At 35.7% G+C, this 18,359-nt stretch overlaps 2 protein-coding genes across 2 annotated transcripts in view; one reads left to right on the top strand and one right to left on the bottom strand.

The window, feature by feature from the left end:
• LOC137029617 (collagen alpha-1(XXVIII) chain-like) overlaps positions 1 to 180 on the bottom strand; it is a 46,030-nt gene extending 45,850 nt beyond the window's left edge. The window contains exon 1 of the mRNA XM_067399251.1: positions 51 to 180. Coding sequence (XP_067255352.1) covers positions 51 to 180 — 130 coding nt within the window. The remainder of the gene's footprint in view (positions 1 to 50) is intronic.
• A 2,427-nt stretch (positions 181 to 2,607) lies between these two features.
• On the top strand, positions 2,608 to 16,775 carry mios (missing oocyte, meiosis regulator, homolog (Drosophila)). The gene is made up of 11 exons (XM_067410951.1): positions 2,608 to 2,704; positions 4,965 to 6,301; positions 7,638 to 7,736; positions 7,896 to 8,150; positions 11,145 to 11,314; positions 11,423 to 11,488; positions 11,564 to 11,722; positions 12,348 to 12,500; positions 13,921 to 14,125; positions 14,224 to 14,347; positions 15,679 to 16,775. Exons 2-11 carry the CDS (start codon positions 4,996 to 4,998, stop codon positions 15,767 to 15,769), a joined length of 2,628 nt encoding a protein of 875 aa, XP_067267052.1. The 5' UTR covers positions 2,608 to 2,704; positions 4,965 to 4,995; the 3' UTR covers positions 15,770 to 16,775.
• The last annotated feature ends 1,584 nt before the right edge of the window (positions 16,776 to 18,359 follow it).

Here is an 18,359-nt window from a genome sequence, read left to right as displayed (position 1 = left end):
CTAAGTCAACGCAGTCAATGCTGTGCTGAAGACAACACTAATGCATTTACCCTTGTCCAGTTTTGTGGAGAGGTTGTTCAGTGTTTCTCCAGACTGTCTTCTGTTATGGCATCTGGCCGCAGGTAAAAGAAGCCAAAGCAACAGCCACAGAAAACACACTTTGGCCATTCTTTCATTCATGTCTGACCTTAAAAAATAATCAAACAAAACATCTTTCAGACCTTCTGTGCATCTTAAAAATGCTTGGTGCATATTTATTGCTTGCATTACATTACATTTGCATTGCATGCAAAGACCAACACAAGTGGCTAAAACATAAATGTACAGAATGGGCAATGTCCCTAACTTGTTGGTTGAATACACACTTTTTATGTTCAAACACAGCTGAACATGGTACTACTTTCTAAACAAGTAATAATGTATAATAAATCAAGTATAATGAATCCGAGCTTATGCATCAAAACACATTTTAAACAAATCAAAGCCACAAATACATCATGCAATAATGTTAAATGTGTTCAATGGTAGACTATTTTTAACATTAATGATACATTTTATGTTCATTTTTGTCATTTAATGCTGAAAAGTTGTTTTAAACAAAAACAAATATCAGAACAATAATATGAAGAAATGATAAAGTGCTTACCTTGCCTGTTATGCAATAGAGAGTATCCACATGTCTCCTGTGTGGAACACTTTCTGTACTGACTCCAGTTGTGCACTGAACATCAGCTCAATATCACAGACCCAACAATCTGATGCCTGACTGAGCACACACACACACACACACACACTGGCCGCCTCTTTCCGTCACACACTTAGAAGAAGACTCGGATATATCACCGTTTTTATTTCATTCTCTCTCAGATGTTTCAAGTTACTCTACAAAGTTGCTATGAGAAACAACTTGTGAATAATGTCTCTTTCTTCAGTCATGATCAGTATGCCTGGGAAAAGTCTCAGGGAGTCAGATAAAATGTTTCCATTTAAAAAATATTGGGCATATTATGGGATGTTGAGGAAGACCAAGGTGGATGAAGATGAACCGGAAAATGTACATTATATGATAGAAGGAAAAGAGCCCTTATGATAATCTGTTCATTTGCTTATCCAATCAACTTTGAAAATCTTTGTTCAGTGACAAATATGTATGATTTTACTGAATAAATACTCTGTTTTGCTTAGAGCTCATTTGTAGCTCTCTGAAGAAAATAATTAGATTTTTTGTGAATTGGTGTTAAACGGGAATTAAGCTCTCCACTATTTTCTGCTGTTTAGATCTGTTTTGGAGATGAATGCTGAGAGATTGTTTGGAGGACAATAACATTTTCCCCAAAAGTTTCTGATTCCTTGAAATAATTAATAAAAACAGCGCACATGCAGGAACCTCCTGAGATCTGACTCATTTTTAATTTATTTGTTTATTATTTATTTTAAAGACACCTCTTATCATGTGGTGTGCATGAAGTAGCTATAACATAGGCTGTCTACAACTACAGAATAAACATTCTAAGAACAAGGAGATCGGGACGAGATGACAATTCAGCAATAAGTCATATAAAAAGCTTCCATTAATAAAATTCAAATCAGCTGTAAATTTCAACTGTAGAGGGCAGTAAAGTTTTCACATCAGAATTGTTTCAAAACTTATGGAAGCCCATGTCTGCCACTTAAAGGGTTAGTTCACCCCAAAATAAAAATTCTGTCATTTATTACTCACCCTCATGTCATTCCACACCCGTAAGACCTTCGTTCATCTTCGGAACACAAATTAAGATATTTCTGTTGAAATACGAAGGCTCAGTGAGGCCTGCATAGCCAGCAATGACGTTTCCTCTCTCAAGATCCATTAATGTACTAAAAACATTTAAATCAGTTCATGTGAGTACAGTGGTTCGATATAAAAATTATAAAGCGACGAGAATATTTTTGGTGCACCCAAAAAAAAAAAAAAATCCCAAAATGAACCACTAAACCACTTGTAAAGATTCGAAGCTTCATGAAGCAGTGTTTTTAAATAGCCCTTCACTAGATATTGTGGAATAAAGTTGCTATTTTGTTATTTTTGGTGCACAAAAAAATATTCTTGTCACTTTATTATATTAAGGTTCAACATCTATTGTCACATGAACTGTTTTAAAATGTTTTTAGTAGCTTTCTGGGCATTGAAAAAGAGAGTGTTATTGCTCTCTATGCAGGCCTCACTGAGCCATCGGATTTAATCAAAAATATCTTAATTTGTGTTCACTCAGAAGGTCTTACGGGTGTGGAACGACATGAGGGTGAGTAATTAATGACGGAATTTTCATATTTGGGTGAACTAACCCTTTAAGGAAACAATTATGCGTTCGTAAATCATAATTACGAGATCAAAATTCATTGTTATTAAAAGTCTAAATTATGAGATAATATCTACTATGCCATAATTATAAGATTAAATAGTCATCTATTTTCATTTCATAATGACTTTTTATATCTTAATTTCCACATATTATATCATAGTTTAGACTTATACTTATTACTTTTTGTCACATTTTTTTCTTTATGTGTCGGAAATGAGCTTCCAAATTTTTCGCCTTCGTGGATGTGTGTTAGACGCAGTAGGACTTTTATTTTGTGTGCTTCTGTCACGCTGTGTTTACATTCTGCACTGCTTCCGACTTCCCGCTACTTAAACAAACTTCAGCATGTTTGCGCGTCAAATGTGAGTTTATATTTCTCAAACGCTGTCATTTATTTATATTTCAAAGCATGTTTTCTGTCTCTTTATAAGGTGGCTGCGTCTGCCATTACTTGTACCGGTTTAGAAAAGGTTAAATGGTTAGTTTAGCTGTAGCTGACCGGCTAAGTCATAAGAACCTTAAATCACGCTCAACTGTTTACTTGTTCATCAAATAAGTTTTATATTTTTATCCTTAATCATATCATATTTATATCTTAACACGAAGAGCTAGAATCATGAGATGTACCTTTTTAATGTTTATTTGTTGTTTATTTTAACACATTTAAATGTATTTACTGTGGCTTTAACAATCTAACGTTACATGAGCTTTAGTAATGTCTTGGTAACATTTGTTTTAATTATCTTTAGTTTCGTGTGCAACGTTACTCTCGTTTATTTTAAACATTTGATGTATGACTTATTAAATCACAAAGAGTGTTAACCATTACGTCTATAATAATAATAATAACAAAAGTATTATTATTATTATTATTATTATATGATTTATTTTAGTAGATGTTTGATTACATAATAATAACATTTATAAATATATATATTTATATAATTTAAAATATTATTTATATTATACAATAATAATTATTATAAATCTATTATTATGACTATGTAATCAAGTTACATTGCACTTCAATCAATGATATAGACTAACTCTCTCTCTCTCTATTTATATATATACACACACACACACACACACACATATATATATATAATATATGATGTGTGTGTGTGTGTGTGTGTGTGTGTGTGTGTGTGTGTGTGTGTGTGTGTGTGTGTGTGTAATATGTCTTAAAGGGTTAGTTCACCCAAAAATGAAAATTTTGTCATTTTATTACTCACCCTCATGCCGTTCCACACCCGTAAGACCTTCGTTCATCTTCAGAACACAAATTAAGATATTTTTGTTGAAATCCAATGGCTCCATGAGGCCTGCATAGCCAGCAATGACATTTCCTCTCTCAAGATCCATAAAGTTACTAAAAACATATTTAAATCAGTTCATGTGAGTACAGTGGTTCAATATTAATATTTTAAAGTGATGAGAATATTTTTGGTAAACAAAATAACGACTTATTTAGTGATGGCCGATTTCAAAACACTGCTTCAGGAAGCTTCGAATCGTTATGAATGTGTCGATGTGTCTTCGGATGTGTCGAATCATGATTCGGATCGCATGTCAAACCGCCAAACTGCTGAAATCACGTGACTTTGGCGCTCTGAACAGCTGATTCGACACACTGATTCATTATGCTCCGATGCTTCATGAAGCAGTGTTTTGAAATCGGCCATCACTAAATAAGCGCTCCGAAAATATTCTTGTCACTTTATAATATTAATATTGAACCACTGTACTCACATGAATTGATTTAAATATGTTTTTAGAAACTTTACAGCCTGACTACGTCAGACTTCCTACTTCCGCTCAATTTCATTTCGCGTCTGTACTCAGTCTGATACAGCGTCAGAGCTTTCTGTTTGCCACCGGTCTGGAAACAGCCGGGCCAATCAACGGGCGGGCTGAGAGCCGTGACGTAGATGCTAAGCGCCGAGTTTTACATTGTAGGTTAGAGAAATTGAAAACCGAAACGACCGCGGAAATGGGAAACGAGACACGGGATGCAATTCGCTCTGTTATGGAGAACATTCAACTCTTTTTCAAACTGAAGCCAGAACAAGAAGAGTGTTTCATAAACGCATCATCACGTGTTTACAACAGGTTTACAGTGGAAGTTCGATCATAGATTTGAGTTCGATGCATGATTTCTGTGCTTCGATGCGGCTGTACAGGCGCATAACATACGTGATAACTAAACGTATCTGATTGGCTTACGGGTAACCAATGATTTTAAACTTCAGACAAGCGCCCCCTAGCGAGAGAGAAAACACTTCTCTATTATGCCATTCCAGACTCTGTCTACGAAGCAAAGTGAAGTAGCAGAGTCTGGTATTACCAGGCTAGAAACTTTATGGATCTTGAGAGAGGAAATGTCATTGCTCCCTATGCAGGCCTCACAGAGCCATCGGATTTCAACTAAAATATCTTAATTTGTGTTCTGAAGATTAACAAAGGTCTTACGGGTGTGGAACGGCATGAGGGTGAGTAATTAATGACAGATTTTTCATTTTTGGGTGAACTAACCCTTTAAATATATTAATTAATCCAAGTATTGCTGAAACAGGTGAGGTGTATAAGTGCTGTATAAATTAAATGCTTTATCATTTACAGGAATCTGCACTGAAGAAACCACTGTCCTGACATGTCGAGTGGCTATAAGCCAGATATCCTGTGGTCCCCCCATCACGCAGACCGCTATGTGATCTGTGACAATGAACTCAGTCTGTATCGGATCGGACCTGCAGGAAGCTCAGAAACCAAAGCCGGCGCCCTTCCGTTATCCGAGGAGACGGCGGCCACGCTGCTGGCCATCAACTCTGACACCCCTTATATGAAATGTGTGGCCTGGTATCCCAAACAAGAGCCGGAGTGTTTGCTGGCGGTGGGACAGGCCAATGGCCGAGTCGTTCTGACCAGTCTGGGACAGAGCCACAACTCTAAATGTAAGGAGCTTATTGGTAAGGAGTTTGTGCCAAAGCACGCCCGACAATGCAATACGCTCGCGTGGAACCCGGTGGACAGCAATTGGCTGGCGGCTGGTTTGGATAAGCATCGAGCTGATTTTTCTGTTCTGATATGGGACATCAGTAGTAAGTTTTCCCCCGAAGCAGTTCCCACCGAGAAAGTTCGCATGTCTGGGGATGCGGACTCTGGACTAGTGGTGACCAAACCGCTGTACGAGCTGGGTCAGAACGATGCCTGTCTTTCTCTTTGTTGGCTCCCCCGTGACCATCAAAAGTTGCTCTTGGCCGGGATGCACAGGAATCTGGCCATCTTTGACCTGCGCAACACCAGCCAGAAGACGTTTGTGAACACCAAAGCCATCCAGGGTGTGACGGTGGACCCTCACTTTCAGGATCGCGTGGCATCCTTCTTCGAAGGCCAGGTGGCAATCTGGGATTTGCGCAAATTCGAAAAACCAGTCTTCACTTTGACTGAGCAGCCCAAACCTTTGACTAAAGTGGCTTGGTGTCCCACTCGTATGGGCCTGCTGGCCACGCTCACGCGGGACAGCAACATCATCCGGCTGTACGACATGCAGCACACGCCCATGCCATTCGGAGACGAGGTCGAACCCACCATCATCGAGCGCAGCGTGCAGCCTTGCAGCGAGAGCATCATCAGCAGCTTCGCCTGGCATCCGTCTGCACAGAACCGCATGGTGGTGGTGTCTCCTAACCGGATCATGAACGACTTCACCGTCTTTGAGCGCATTTCACTGGCTTGGAGCTCCACCACTTCGCTGATGTGGGCGTGTGGGCGGCACCTCTACGAGTGCGCAGAGGACGCCGGCCAGGGTGCAGCCGCTGCTGAAAAGGACATCGCCACTAAGATGAGGGAGAGAGCGCAGTCACGCTATGGCCACGACACCGTCCAGGTGTGGCGGAACCATGTGCTGGCCGGAGGAGACGACCCACAGCTGAGGTCGCTCTGGTACACACTACACTATATCCTTCAATGCAGCGCTGTGGCATTACAGGGGACCTCTGAATGTTTTAAAGCATATGTGATGTTAAATGATGTGCTTAAAGGGTTAGTTCACCCAAAAATTAAACGTCTGTCATTGATTACTCGCACTCATGTCGTTCCAAACCCGTAAGACTTTCATTCATCTTCAGAAAACAAATGAAGATCTTTTTGATGAAATCTGATAACATTGAAATCTGACATATAAACATTCATCAACGCACACATCAGTTGTGGCAAACGGAAGGTCAAGCATGTTTGCTTGATGCGTGCGAGAACCAATCAGGTTAATTCTCGTGTTATGTGGTATGTTTGAGTTTCTGCAAGAGGTTTGTGTTGTTTTATGTTCGCTGATCAATGTTTATATGTGAATAAAAGTCTAAATTCAGTTTGTTCATCATATAAATATAATATTGAGTCTTTTCAGAAAATGTGGACTAAATCACTCAATTCGTATGAATTTGTTTTATAGTCTTTTTATGAACTTTTTGTAGTGCAAAATAGTAGTTGCGTAGCTGGCAATGGAGGGACAGAAATCACTCAGATTTTATTAAAAATATTTTCATTTTTGTTCTGAAGATCTTACGGGTTTGGAACGACATGAAGATAAGTAATTAATGACAAATTTCATTTTTGGGTTTTGCTCATATTTATATGGTTTATTTTATTATATATTTTTTTTAACTACATATAATAATATACATATATAACACATTATACTACATATAATTATTATTAATATGTAATGTGTGTGTGTGTGTGTATATATATATATATATATATATATATATATATATATATATATATATATATATATATATATATATATATATATATATAAAAAAATTTATATTAATACATTTAATATTGTATATACTGCAATTAATATTGCAGAATTTCTTTTTTATTTGTTGTAATTATACTGTCATTTCACTTAAATGGTTTGATGCCACTAAACTAGCTCCAATCTACTGATCATGTCTTTCTCTAAAATGCTCATTGTATCTCTCCAATATATCTTAAACAAAACTAAACGAAATGGGGACTGGTGCTCATTGTCTCCCAGAAGCTGCTTCGATTTTTCTGTCATTCTTTCTGTGGCATCTGAGATTGAGACTTGACATTATTAAGCAACAAGAAATCAGTTTTAATGATTTAGATAAATTCTACTGACAAATGTTTTTCTTTTTTTTTTATATTCACACTTTTTATGAATTCATTATTTGTTAATGTCTTGAGTGATTGCTTAATTTTTGTTGTCATATTCTTGTTCATATGGTCTTGTTCTATTTGATATATTTCCTATGCAAGTTTTACTTATGAAGCAGTACACTGAAAATGTGGAACAGAAGCAACAAAGCAATAAACAGTCGCTCATCTACTCAGGCATCAAAAACATTGTCAAGTCCAGCTCTGGTAAGTGTAAAAGACACAATAGTCAATAATCATAATAGTGATTGTTGTACAATACAAGTATTTCTCATATATATCTGCTAAATGCCTCAATCGCCCTTCATGGTATCTGTCAGTGGAGGCCCTCTCAAGAAATGTCACCTTCTCCCTCTCCTCTCTCAGGCACTACGGAGACACGGCGGTGCTGGTCGGGTTCAGACAGGCAGACCGATGTCCCGCGGTACCACAGCGAGGAGCGCAGTCTGGCCCTGCAGTTGTGTGGCTGGATTAGCCGAGGGCCTGACATCGATGTTGAACCCTTCTTGAAGTCTCTGGAGCAGGAGGGCGAGTGGGAGAGAGCGGCTGCCGTTGCCCTCTTTAACCTTGACATCCGCCGGGCGATTCAGATTCTTCATAAAGGAGCTTCCTCAGAGAAAGGTACACGACTGGACTGGAGAAACATGGTCCAGCCCAGCTAATGACTGGGGGCCTTCACAAGAACCCCCTATAACCCCTATTCCTAGTTTTCAGTCATTTGATTATCCTGGAGCCCTGAAGGGCAAAATATCCATTGAACTGCAGAACAGGCTTGTCATTTTTCTATGAATATTTAGATTACAAGAAAGAAAAACTAAAATGTGAAACAAAATGCAAGTATATACTCATATACAGCACCTGCTGCAGTATTTCAATCACTTAAAACAGGGAAATTCTAAAACGCTTGGCGTGGAAAAACACTTAAAGTGCTCTAATGTACTAAAACAGTGGTATTAAAAGATATCAGAATTCAGTATACACTTTATTGATGATGCATGCATTCTATATACAGTACAAGCAAGCAGATGAGCCCAGAATTTGAACCCAACATGACAACTGGTTAACCCTTTTCTTTATAATGGAAAAAAACGATTAGTAAGAAACTGTGCTTTGCATTTATATTCTGGGTTCATCTGCTTAAGTATTGTAGTAATTGTAGTAATCAAATATAATTGTAGTAATCAAATATGCTTCATTTCCATTGTACAGAATATAATTATTTTTTTTCTCCTCTTAATTTTGGGTAGAAATGTGACCTGGACATGTTGGTGCCACTTTCAAAAGATTTAGCAATTTTGACTGATGCCATATATGATTGTTTTTAAATCATATGATGACCAATATTACAAATGTGTGCGATTTTGCAACTGTTTTCTCTTCTATAGCGTTCACACTAACACTCAAGTCTGTAGCTTTACATACATCAAAATATAATGCACTGTAAAAAGATGCATAACTATATGCAAAGTAAGAGTATACTGTTTGAATTGGAGAAAATGCCTATATTGACTGATAACGCTATATAATTAATATTTATTATGGAGCAGTTTTGGATAAGTTACTCTAAAAAAAAGTAATTAATTACTAACTACTAATTACATCGCCAACAGGGTAATTAGATTACTGTACTAATTACTCTCTCTAAAAAGTATTACATTACTTATTATTAATTACTTTCTGAATCCCATATCAACCTGATGTTAAATCCATTATTGTTTTATACAGAATTGTTCTATAGTTTATGTACAGTATTTAATGCAAATTGCATCAGATATACAGTACAGACCAAAAGTTTGGAACCACTAAGATTTTTAATGTTTTTAAAAGAAGTTTCGTCTGCTCACTAGGGGCTACATTTATTTAATTAAAAATACAGTAAAAAACAGTAATATTGTGAAATATTATTACAATTTAAATTAACTGTTTTCTATTTGAATATATTTCACAAAGTAATTTATTCCTGTGATGCAAAGCTGAATTTTCAGCATCATTACTCCAGTCTTCAGTGTCACATGATCCTTCAGAAGTCATTCTAATATGCTGATTTTATATCTAATATACCATTCAAACTTTTGAACGTTAGTGTATAATGCTACAGAAGCTTTGTATTTCAGATAAATGCTGTTCTTTTGAACTTTCTATTCATCAAGGAATCCTGAAAAAAAAAAAAGTACACAACTGTTTTCAACATTGAAAATAATCATAAATGTTTATTGAGCAGCAAATCAGCATATTAGAATGATTTCTGAAGGATCATGTGACACTGAAGACGTAGTAACAATGCTGAAAATTCATCACATAAATTACTTTGTCAAATATATTTAAATAGTACACAGTTATTTTAAATTGTAATAATATTTCACAATATTACTGTTTTTTACTGTATTTTTAATTAAATAAATGTAGCCTTGGTGAGCAGACGAAACTTCTTTTAAAAACATTAAAAATCTTAGTGGTTCCAAACTTTTGGTCTGTACTGTAACTGTAATTAAATTACAGAAAAATTAATTGTAATGCCTTACTTTACTCATATAGAAAGAGAGATGATAATGTTTCCCTGAGGGATTTACAGGAAGTCCGTCCTCTCCTTTGTGCTCGGATGAATGTTGGCAAGTTATTATAAGGACTATGTGAAATCCAGGCTAGTGAGAAATGTTGAACACCATCAGCTGCCTGTTTGCTATTAAAAGCGTTTCTTATATACTTGATAAAATGACAAAAGCATGGCTTACGTTACACAATGATGGTTCTTTAATATTAAATGCCCTTAAGCTGCAGATGCATACAGCATATGGGGCTATTTGCTCAACATTCATAATTGCCTGTTGTTTGTGTTTTAAGCATAATTTGTTTTGGCTCAGAGGTTTTAGAATACAAAAATGATCTTTATAAAGGGTGTGGTTTTTCACACCTACTCCCACTATTTTTGTCTTTTGTCTTTACAGTGTGTTTTGTTTGCACTCGTGCAAACAGCATATGATGTTCTTTTTTCCTAGGAACACAAAAGGAGATGTTGGCCAGTGGGCTGAAAAGCGGTCTGTATGTCTTGAATATGTGCAAGTACAAAGAGGAGAAAGAATTTAAGCAAACAATGACTTAAATTTCAGTCTATCATATATCAGGGTTATTATCATTAACTAAAACTGTTAAAAACATCCTGTAAATTTAAATAATAAATATAAAAATATTGGCAATAAACTGAAATAAGTTAAATTTGAAGCACTAAAATTAATTACTGGAAATACATAAAATTATTACTATAAGCAATATAAAAAAAAATTAAATGACTAAAAATTTAACTAAAATTACCATGAAAACTAAAAATATAAATATTAAAATAATTCAAAATATTAATAAAACTATAATAAAAACAAAATAAAAAATAAAATAACACTGTATCATATAAAGCTATCATATGGCTTCAGAAAAAGTGCACAAGCCAGATATGGACTAGTTTTGATGGTGCTTTTGTAAATTATTTTTGTACCTTGGCAAGCCCATGCTTTTGTTGTATGGATGATCAATTTGGAGATTCATCATTCATCGTCATGGATGCACTTAAAAAAGAAAGAAATGTGGAATGTTTTCAGTATTTTTCCTTTATGCTCTGATTAGGTGATCTGAATCTGAACGTGGTGGCCATGGCTCTGTCGGGCTACACCGATGAGAAGAACTCCCTATGGAGAGAGATGTGCAGCTCTCTCAGACTCCAGCTGAAGAAGCCGTACCTGTGCATCATGTTTGCCTTCCTCACCAGTGAACCTGGCGCGTATGATGGGGTCTTGGTATGTTAAAAGAAAAACTATTATGCTTAATTGAATATTTAATAAGTTGCACTGAATTTTTATCACATTGTTTTGAATTGCTGAATATTCAGGCTCTTTATTTTACAGTATGAGAGTCGTGTGGCTGTCAGGGACAGGGTGGCCTTTGCATGCATGTTTCTAAATGACGCTCAGGTAAGGCCCGTTCACACCTCCATTCATCCAAGTCTGATTGATGTGCAGTATGTGATTTTTTTTTCCTCCCTTAAGTTGCCACGGTTCATAGAAAAGCTGACCAATGAGATGAAGGAGGCTGGTAACCTGGAGGGAATCCTGCTTACAGGACTAACCAAAGATGGAGTAGATCTCATGGAAAGTTATGTAGACCGAACTGGAGATGTGCAGACAGCCAGTTTCTGCATGCTCAAGGTAACCTAACAATAGATGATAAAGACGGTCACATAAGAGAATGATATACTCTCAGATGGATGTTTGGTATTACATATACTACCATTCAAAGTTTGGGATTTGTAAGATTTTTTTTTTTAATGTTTTTGAAAGAAGTATATCTTATGATCACCATTGCTGCATTTGTTTAACTGTTTTAATACATTTTAAAATGTAATTTATTTTTGTGATCAAAGCTGAATTTTCAGCATCATTATTCAGTGTCATTTCTTATTATTATCAATTTTGAAAATAGTTGCTACTTCATATTTTTGTGGAAACCATGATTGTTTAATTAATTGAAAGTTCAAAACAGAATTTATTTTAATTTAGCATTTTTGTAACAAATGTTGGTATTGCCACTTTTGATGAATTTATTGCATCCTTATTAATTATTGTCTAAAAATATCTTCCCTTAAACTTTTGAATGGTAGTGAAGATTACAACAGAAACAAAAAGTTAAATGCTAAAAAATGTTCATTAGATGGTGGGAAGGACTGAATGTAACTGTTGTAAAACCAGGATAACCGGTGTGTATTCAGGTCAACTTGACACAAGTCCAGATGAGTGTAATAAATGTTTGTGTATGTGGTGTTTGATGTGGTAGGGCTCTCCAGGAGAGGTGCTGAAGGACCCTCGGGTGCAGTGCTGGATCGAGAACTATCGAAACCTGTTGGACGCCTGGAGGTTTTGGCATAAACGGGCTGAATTTGACATTCATAGGAGCAAATTGGATCCCAGCTCAAAACCACTTGCACAGGCTAGAATCATGTTTTTTCTACCAGATGTAAAGTTTTGATTACGCATCAAAAAAGGGGGACCTGTTACCACAACTTAAAGCTGTAGCTTGTGTATTTTCCTCTTTGTCGCCATCTCTGTTTGAAACCTGCGATTGCAGTCATATGCGGAACAGTTATCTGTACATGCGTTGTGCGTCGGCACAGCTCGTCAGCGCGGATGAATCTAATGCTTGCTGTCAGTCACCGCACCGGTGTAGATACTGTGTTTCAGAATCACAGCCTCTACGTCTTGAAAATATCATCTGAACAAGTAACATGTCTGCCACATTTGTTCTGACCAACTGAGGAAAAAAGCATTAGGCCTACAATAAATCGCGCTGCCAATGATGATTAAATCTAACGATCGTTTAGCACGGATCATGCCAAACCGTGCAATTTATTATTACTGTTATATTGTTCTCAAATTGTAAATGTTAACAACATCAGCACTGCTGATTAGCGTTACCTGTAGATTTGTGAATTGAGTGTGAATCGAGACAAGATAATTAGATAGTTTTGAACACTGGCTGGTTATGTACTTGCTCAAAAATGTATTTTGAATAATTTTTAACCAAAAAAAGAGACTGCAGCTTTAAATAAATGCATGGTTACAAGTTAAACATTTTAATTTATTTTAATTAAACCTTTTAAGTTGCAAACATTATTTTGTTCTGTTGACATAATAATGTTGATCATTACATCAACTTAATATCGTCTGTAATTTAAACTCAAATTTCTGCATTAATTGCCTTTTTTAACTAAATAAATTGTAGTAACGTAATGAAATTGTCTTGATAATTTCAGAAATTAGGCAGTGGATTTCTAGTTCCCAGTATGTTTTGCATAGGACTGGATCATTAAATGAATGTTAAATAAGTTGTGTTAGCATGTGCTATGATAGCTGTTGATTTGAACTGAAATAGATAAGATTAATTGGTTCCACGGCTACAACTGTAACTAAAATTTATGCTACAAATTATTAAGTTCCTCTAACTTAATGTAGCTTGTTGGAGGAATGTAAATTCACTCAGTTGTCATAACCCAAAAAAATTATGCAAACTGTTGCGTTAATTTTTTTGTTGTTAAGCCAACACATTTTTTAGAGTGTATAATCACTGACCAATTTGTATCAGTCACTATTTTATTTTATCATTTTGATTTTATTAATTTTATTATTATTATTATTATTATTTTAATTTTTTTTTATTAATCTGATTTAGCTAAAGATATTATTTTTGTCATATTATTTTACTGTTATTAAATAAAATTCTAGATTGCTTTTTTTTATATTGAAGCGATTTATAGTTATGTTGTTCATGAACCATATCTTAATCTTACATCCTTCATCTTACATTTTGTCTATGCTGGCTATTTCTGATTTTCTTCATATGATCTGTGCAGGTGTTTGTGAGCTGTAACTTCTGTGGTAAGTCTATATCATACAGCTGCTCGGCGATACCACATCAGGGCCGTGGATTCAGTCAGTATGGGGTCAGCGGTTCACCCACCAAGTCAAAGGTCACCAGTTGTCCTGGCTGTCGTAAACCACTTCCACGCTGTGCCCTCTGCTTAATGAACATGGGCACCCCTGTGTCTAGCTGCCCAGGTAACAGACGGATCATTTAAAGTTCTTGTTGATAAATGATATCATAATGCCCACATGTGTTCAGTTTATTGTAATACTCATCTAATCCATCTTATCAGCAAAAGCAGATGAGAAAGCTGATCTCACAAGAGACAAAAAACTTGCACAGTTCAATAACTGGTTTACCTGGTGCCACAACTGCCGGCATGGTGGTCACGCGGGTCACATGCTCAGCTGGTTCAGGTAAGTGTCATATTCACCCATATTGTGCCATTTATTTGATGGCCTTATAAATACGAATATATTATATTATTAAGTAGAGCTGCACGATTCTGGATAGTTTGAGCAGTGTTGGGGGAATCTACAAAGTAGTGCATTACAATATTGTGTTACTGCCTAAAAAAAGTAACTACTTAGTTACTTTTTATGAAAAGTAATGTTACATTACTTTTGCGTTCCTTTTTCTCTTCTGGGCTGGACTTGCTTATTTGTTTTTTAATAACAACAAAAAAAGTTATATTTTTGGCAAAAGTAAAGGCCCCTTTACTCCAAAAGTGAAATTTTTTGCAAATGTAAAGGCTCTTTCACTCCAAAATATGCATTTCCTTCAGCCTGAGGCTTGATGGACAAAAAAGTTATATTTTTGGCAAATGTAAAGGCCCTTTCACTCCAAAAGTGAAATGAATATTCAAGCACACAACACCTCTGCACTTTATTTCTCTCAACAAGGGGACAGGAGAGCTAAATGTGAAAAAGTAAGTTGTTACTTATTTGAAAAAGTAACTCAGATATTTTGTTGTAAATTGAAAAAGTAATGTGTTACTTTACTAGTTACTTGAAAAAGTAATCTGATTACGTAACTCAAGTTACTTGTAATGCGTTACCCTCAACACTGAAATTGAGAATCACAATTTTTTTGGTTTCAAACAGAGATCACTATTCTCCCATGATTCTGAACAGACAACTGAACAAAATAACATGTAATTTAGTAGGTTCTGACAAAATGTTAATTGCTGCAGTCTATTTAAAATGTTTATTTGCATGAATTATTTAAACAAAACGGTTTGAATGAATGATTCAATGACTCAATCATAAATACTTTGTTTCATTACTGGATGAATTAGAGTTTCTGATTCAATGACATATATATTTTTAACAGTCAACAATGTAATCAATGCAATCTTTATTTGAAGCGCCAAGTTACTTCCAAAAGGTGATATGCTCTATTTTGATTGCTAACATAGACATCAGTGTTTATATCCAAACTATAAACTATTATCTATTAACTATTATATTTGTAAAAGAAACAACAATACTATGTGGTTGAAAACACTGTTTGTTGAGCTGTTTCATACTTATGCTGTACATGACAACTGCTCTCTCTGGCTCAGTGGCAGCACAAACACAGATTTGAATGTTTGTCAAAGGTTTAATAGACACAGGTGAATCATTGTCTTTTAGGAATGAGATCGTGTGGGTGTTTGAATCGAGATCACAATCTTTTAAAGATTAATCGTGCAGCTCTAGTGTGAAGTACAGTATATTAAATGTGATTTTATATCCTTTCCTTTCAGAGATCACAGTGAGTGTCCTGTGTCGGCCTGCACCTGTAAATGCATGCAGCTGGACACCACAGGCAACCTGGTGCCTTGTGATAGTGTATAAAGGCCTTTCTGCCTTTGTTTTCCAAGTTAAATCTCCCATGTTACTAGAAACCAGCTACCAACACTAGTACTGTAAGTGACAAGGGCAACGTTCTCACAGTTTCAGGAGTCAAAGACGAACATATGTGTCTTTCTGAAGTGATCTGTACACCTTACTTGCATTGATGTCAACGACAGATGCCCTATTGTCACAGGAACTAAAGCAGTTAGACTGTTAGGATTATGTTACCCATGATTAACTCAGCCACCCACGGCAGTTGTGTTTCCTGAGAAAGTATCCATGTGATTGTCTGACCAAAGCGTTTGTGGTCCAATAGCAGGAATTTCTATGAATAAAACTATTTCAGTATTGAGTTTAGAGACAGGAAAAGAGATATTACAATCATTTCAAAATGAGGAGTTTGAATGCATGTGAGAAATGTTTTGTTTATGTCTTAGAAAGTGATTTCACATGGTCCATCACTACTTCCATTACTTGCCTTTGAGTTAAGCCAATCATACTGTTTTATTATTCTGTATTTATTTCATATTAATCCATACCACACTGAACCTCAGTCAGTTTAAAAATTGATAATCATATTTCTTGGGAAAAAAAAAAAAAGGACCCACCATCGTAGAGGTGTTGTATAGCAGGTTAAGGGAAGCCCAGGTCAAGAGAAATGATCTTCACTGGAAAGTAGTAAGAATAAAATTGTGCCTGTTTGGTTTGTTTTAAAAATTGCTTTTAACAAATAACAGTGATTGTTGTTTAAAACATGTATTTAACATTAGTTCTGGCTAAGTGTTGCATTTTTGGATCTGAAGGTAATGTAAGATGCTGTTTTGTAAGGCTTACCTTAATTTATTGCACAATCAATGCAACAATTTAACATCCTGACTATTTAAATGATTGTCTTTATTTTAGGGAAAACAAAAAAGAACTTCCATTGAGGACTAATGTTATTAAAACAATTTTTTGAATATGTTTTGAATGAAGTATTTTTGTGTGTGTGTGTGTGTGTGTGTGCAATAAAATGAGACCTTTTGTTTGGATCAGTGTGATTAAAGGCACAATATGTAAGATTTTTGGATTTAAAATATCCAAAAATCACTAGAACATTGTTATATATTTTGTTGACTTGTGCACTTACATTATCCCAAATGTTTCCAATAGTGTTTAAATCCAGAGAAATAAGCAGTTTTAACCAGGACACAGACCGTGTCCGTGCATCACCTATTAATTACATCATACCCTCGATTTCCTGTTTTATTTTGTAGAAACCATAGAAACACCAAAGACGCTTTAATAGATCATGTGTTTTATTAGACAGGTTAGCAACTGTTTGGATGGATACATTCATTGACAGAAAACTAATCATGTTATACAGCTCAACACAGTAAGTCTTTCTGTTTAAAGTTTTCTTGATTTACCATGAGTACCATGTTTTACCATGCCTAATATCGATCTAGCTTACTGCAGTGTGCAACAAGAGTCTCAGCAGCCGCCGAGCAAATGCAGAGTAGCACTATAACAACTTTTAACACATAAATGTATCTAATATGATAAACAGCGCTGCGTTACCCCACATACTCATGACCAGAAGAAGCAGAAATGGCAACTGTGGCATAATAAAAGCCTCGTTCCGCTCCAATGGCTTTCAGCCCCACCCTGCTTCATACTACAGTAATGTTAATAAATCTTTAATACATTACCTCATCCATGAATATGATTTCTGCCTGAGGCTGTAGACATGAAGACAACACCTCCCATGATTCCACGAAATCAAAGCGTCATCAAGCCTTTGTTTTGAATAAGCGACCTCTAATAAACTACATATTGTGCCTTTAATACAGATTTTCAGTTTAATGAACCATGATAAAGATGCAATAGCAGTAATTAATAAATGACCTGTTCAGATCAAGTACCAAATCATTACTTACTGTTAGAATCTGTGATGAACATGTCTGAGTCAGAGCTCACCCCAAAATAAGCCTATTTTAAGAACATTTCCAGTTTTATGGGTAGTGACGTTTTCAAGACAATAAAGCCATTGAGTTTTTAGTCCTAAGACCAGAAATACAATTAGCATTTTCGAGACTCAGGACTTTCCTATTGTTTTTCTGCATAACTTTTTTAAAATGCATGTGTAATATATGGTAAAATATAATCTGTGGTTAACACTGGCCTACTTGTCGAGACTTTCACGCTTTGTTCTGCAACATAAATTGCAGTCATACCTCTAATTCAGATTTGAGCTATGGCTGTAATTTATGGTGTAGAACAAAACAAAAAGAAATTCTTGGAGGAACCCATGACAACATAGCCTTCCCTTGGAGACTTTGGATGGAAAATGTGCTTTGTCATGAAAACCAATAGCATTCTGCTATCAATGCCGTCAAACTGAGCATCAAACCTATTGCTGCTTTGAATCTGAACAAGAACTCAGATGAGATTTGAGGTGTTTGGTTAAAAACATTTTCTCTCCCAATTTACATTCAACAAATTCATCCTCGTGCACTTTCATGAGGTTTTTTGTCATTTTTGGAGCTGAACAGATGGAGTCAATTCAATGGAAACTATCAGCATAGGGTTTGGAACAGCATGAGTTTGA

This window comes from Chanodichthys erythropterus, chromosome 2, assembly GCF_024489055.1.
Source record: "Chanodichthys erythropterus isolate Z2021 chromosome 2, ASM2448905v1, whole genome shotgun sequence".
Lineage (NCBI taxonomy): Eukaryota > Metazoa > Chordata > Actinopteri > Cypriniformes > Xenocyprididae > Chanodichthys > Chanodichthys erythropterus.
The sequence above is the reverse complement of the archived record's forward strand: the minus strand, read 5'-3'. Positions and strand labels throughout refer to the sequence as shown.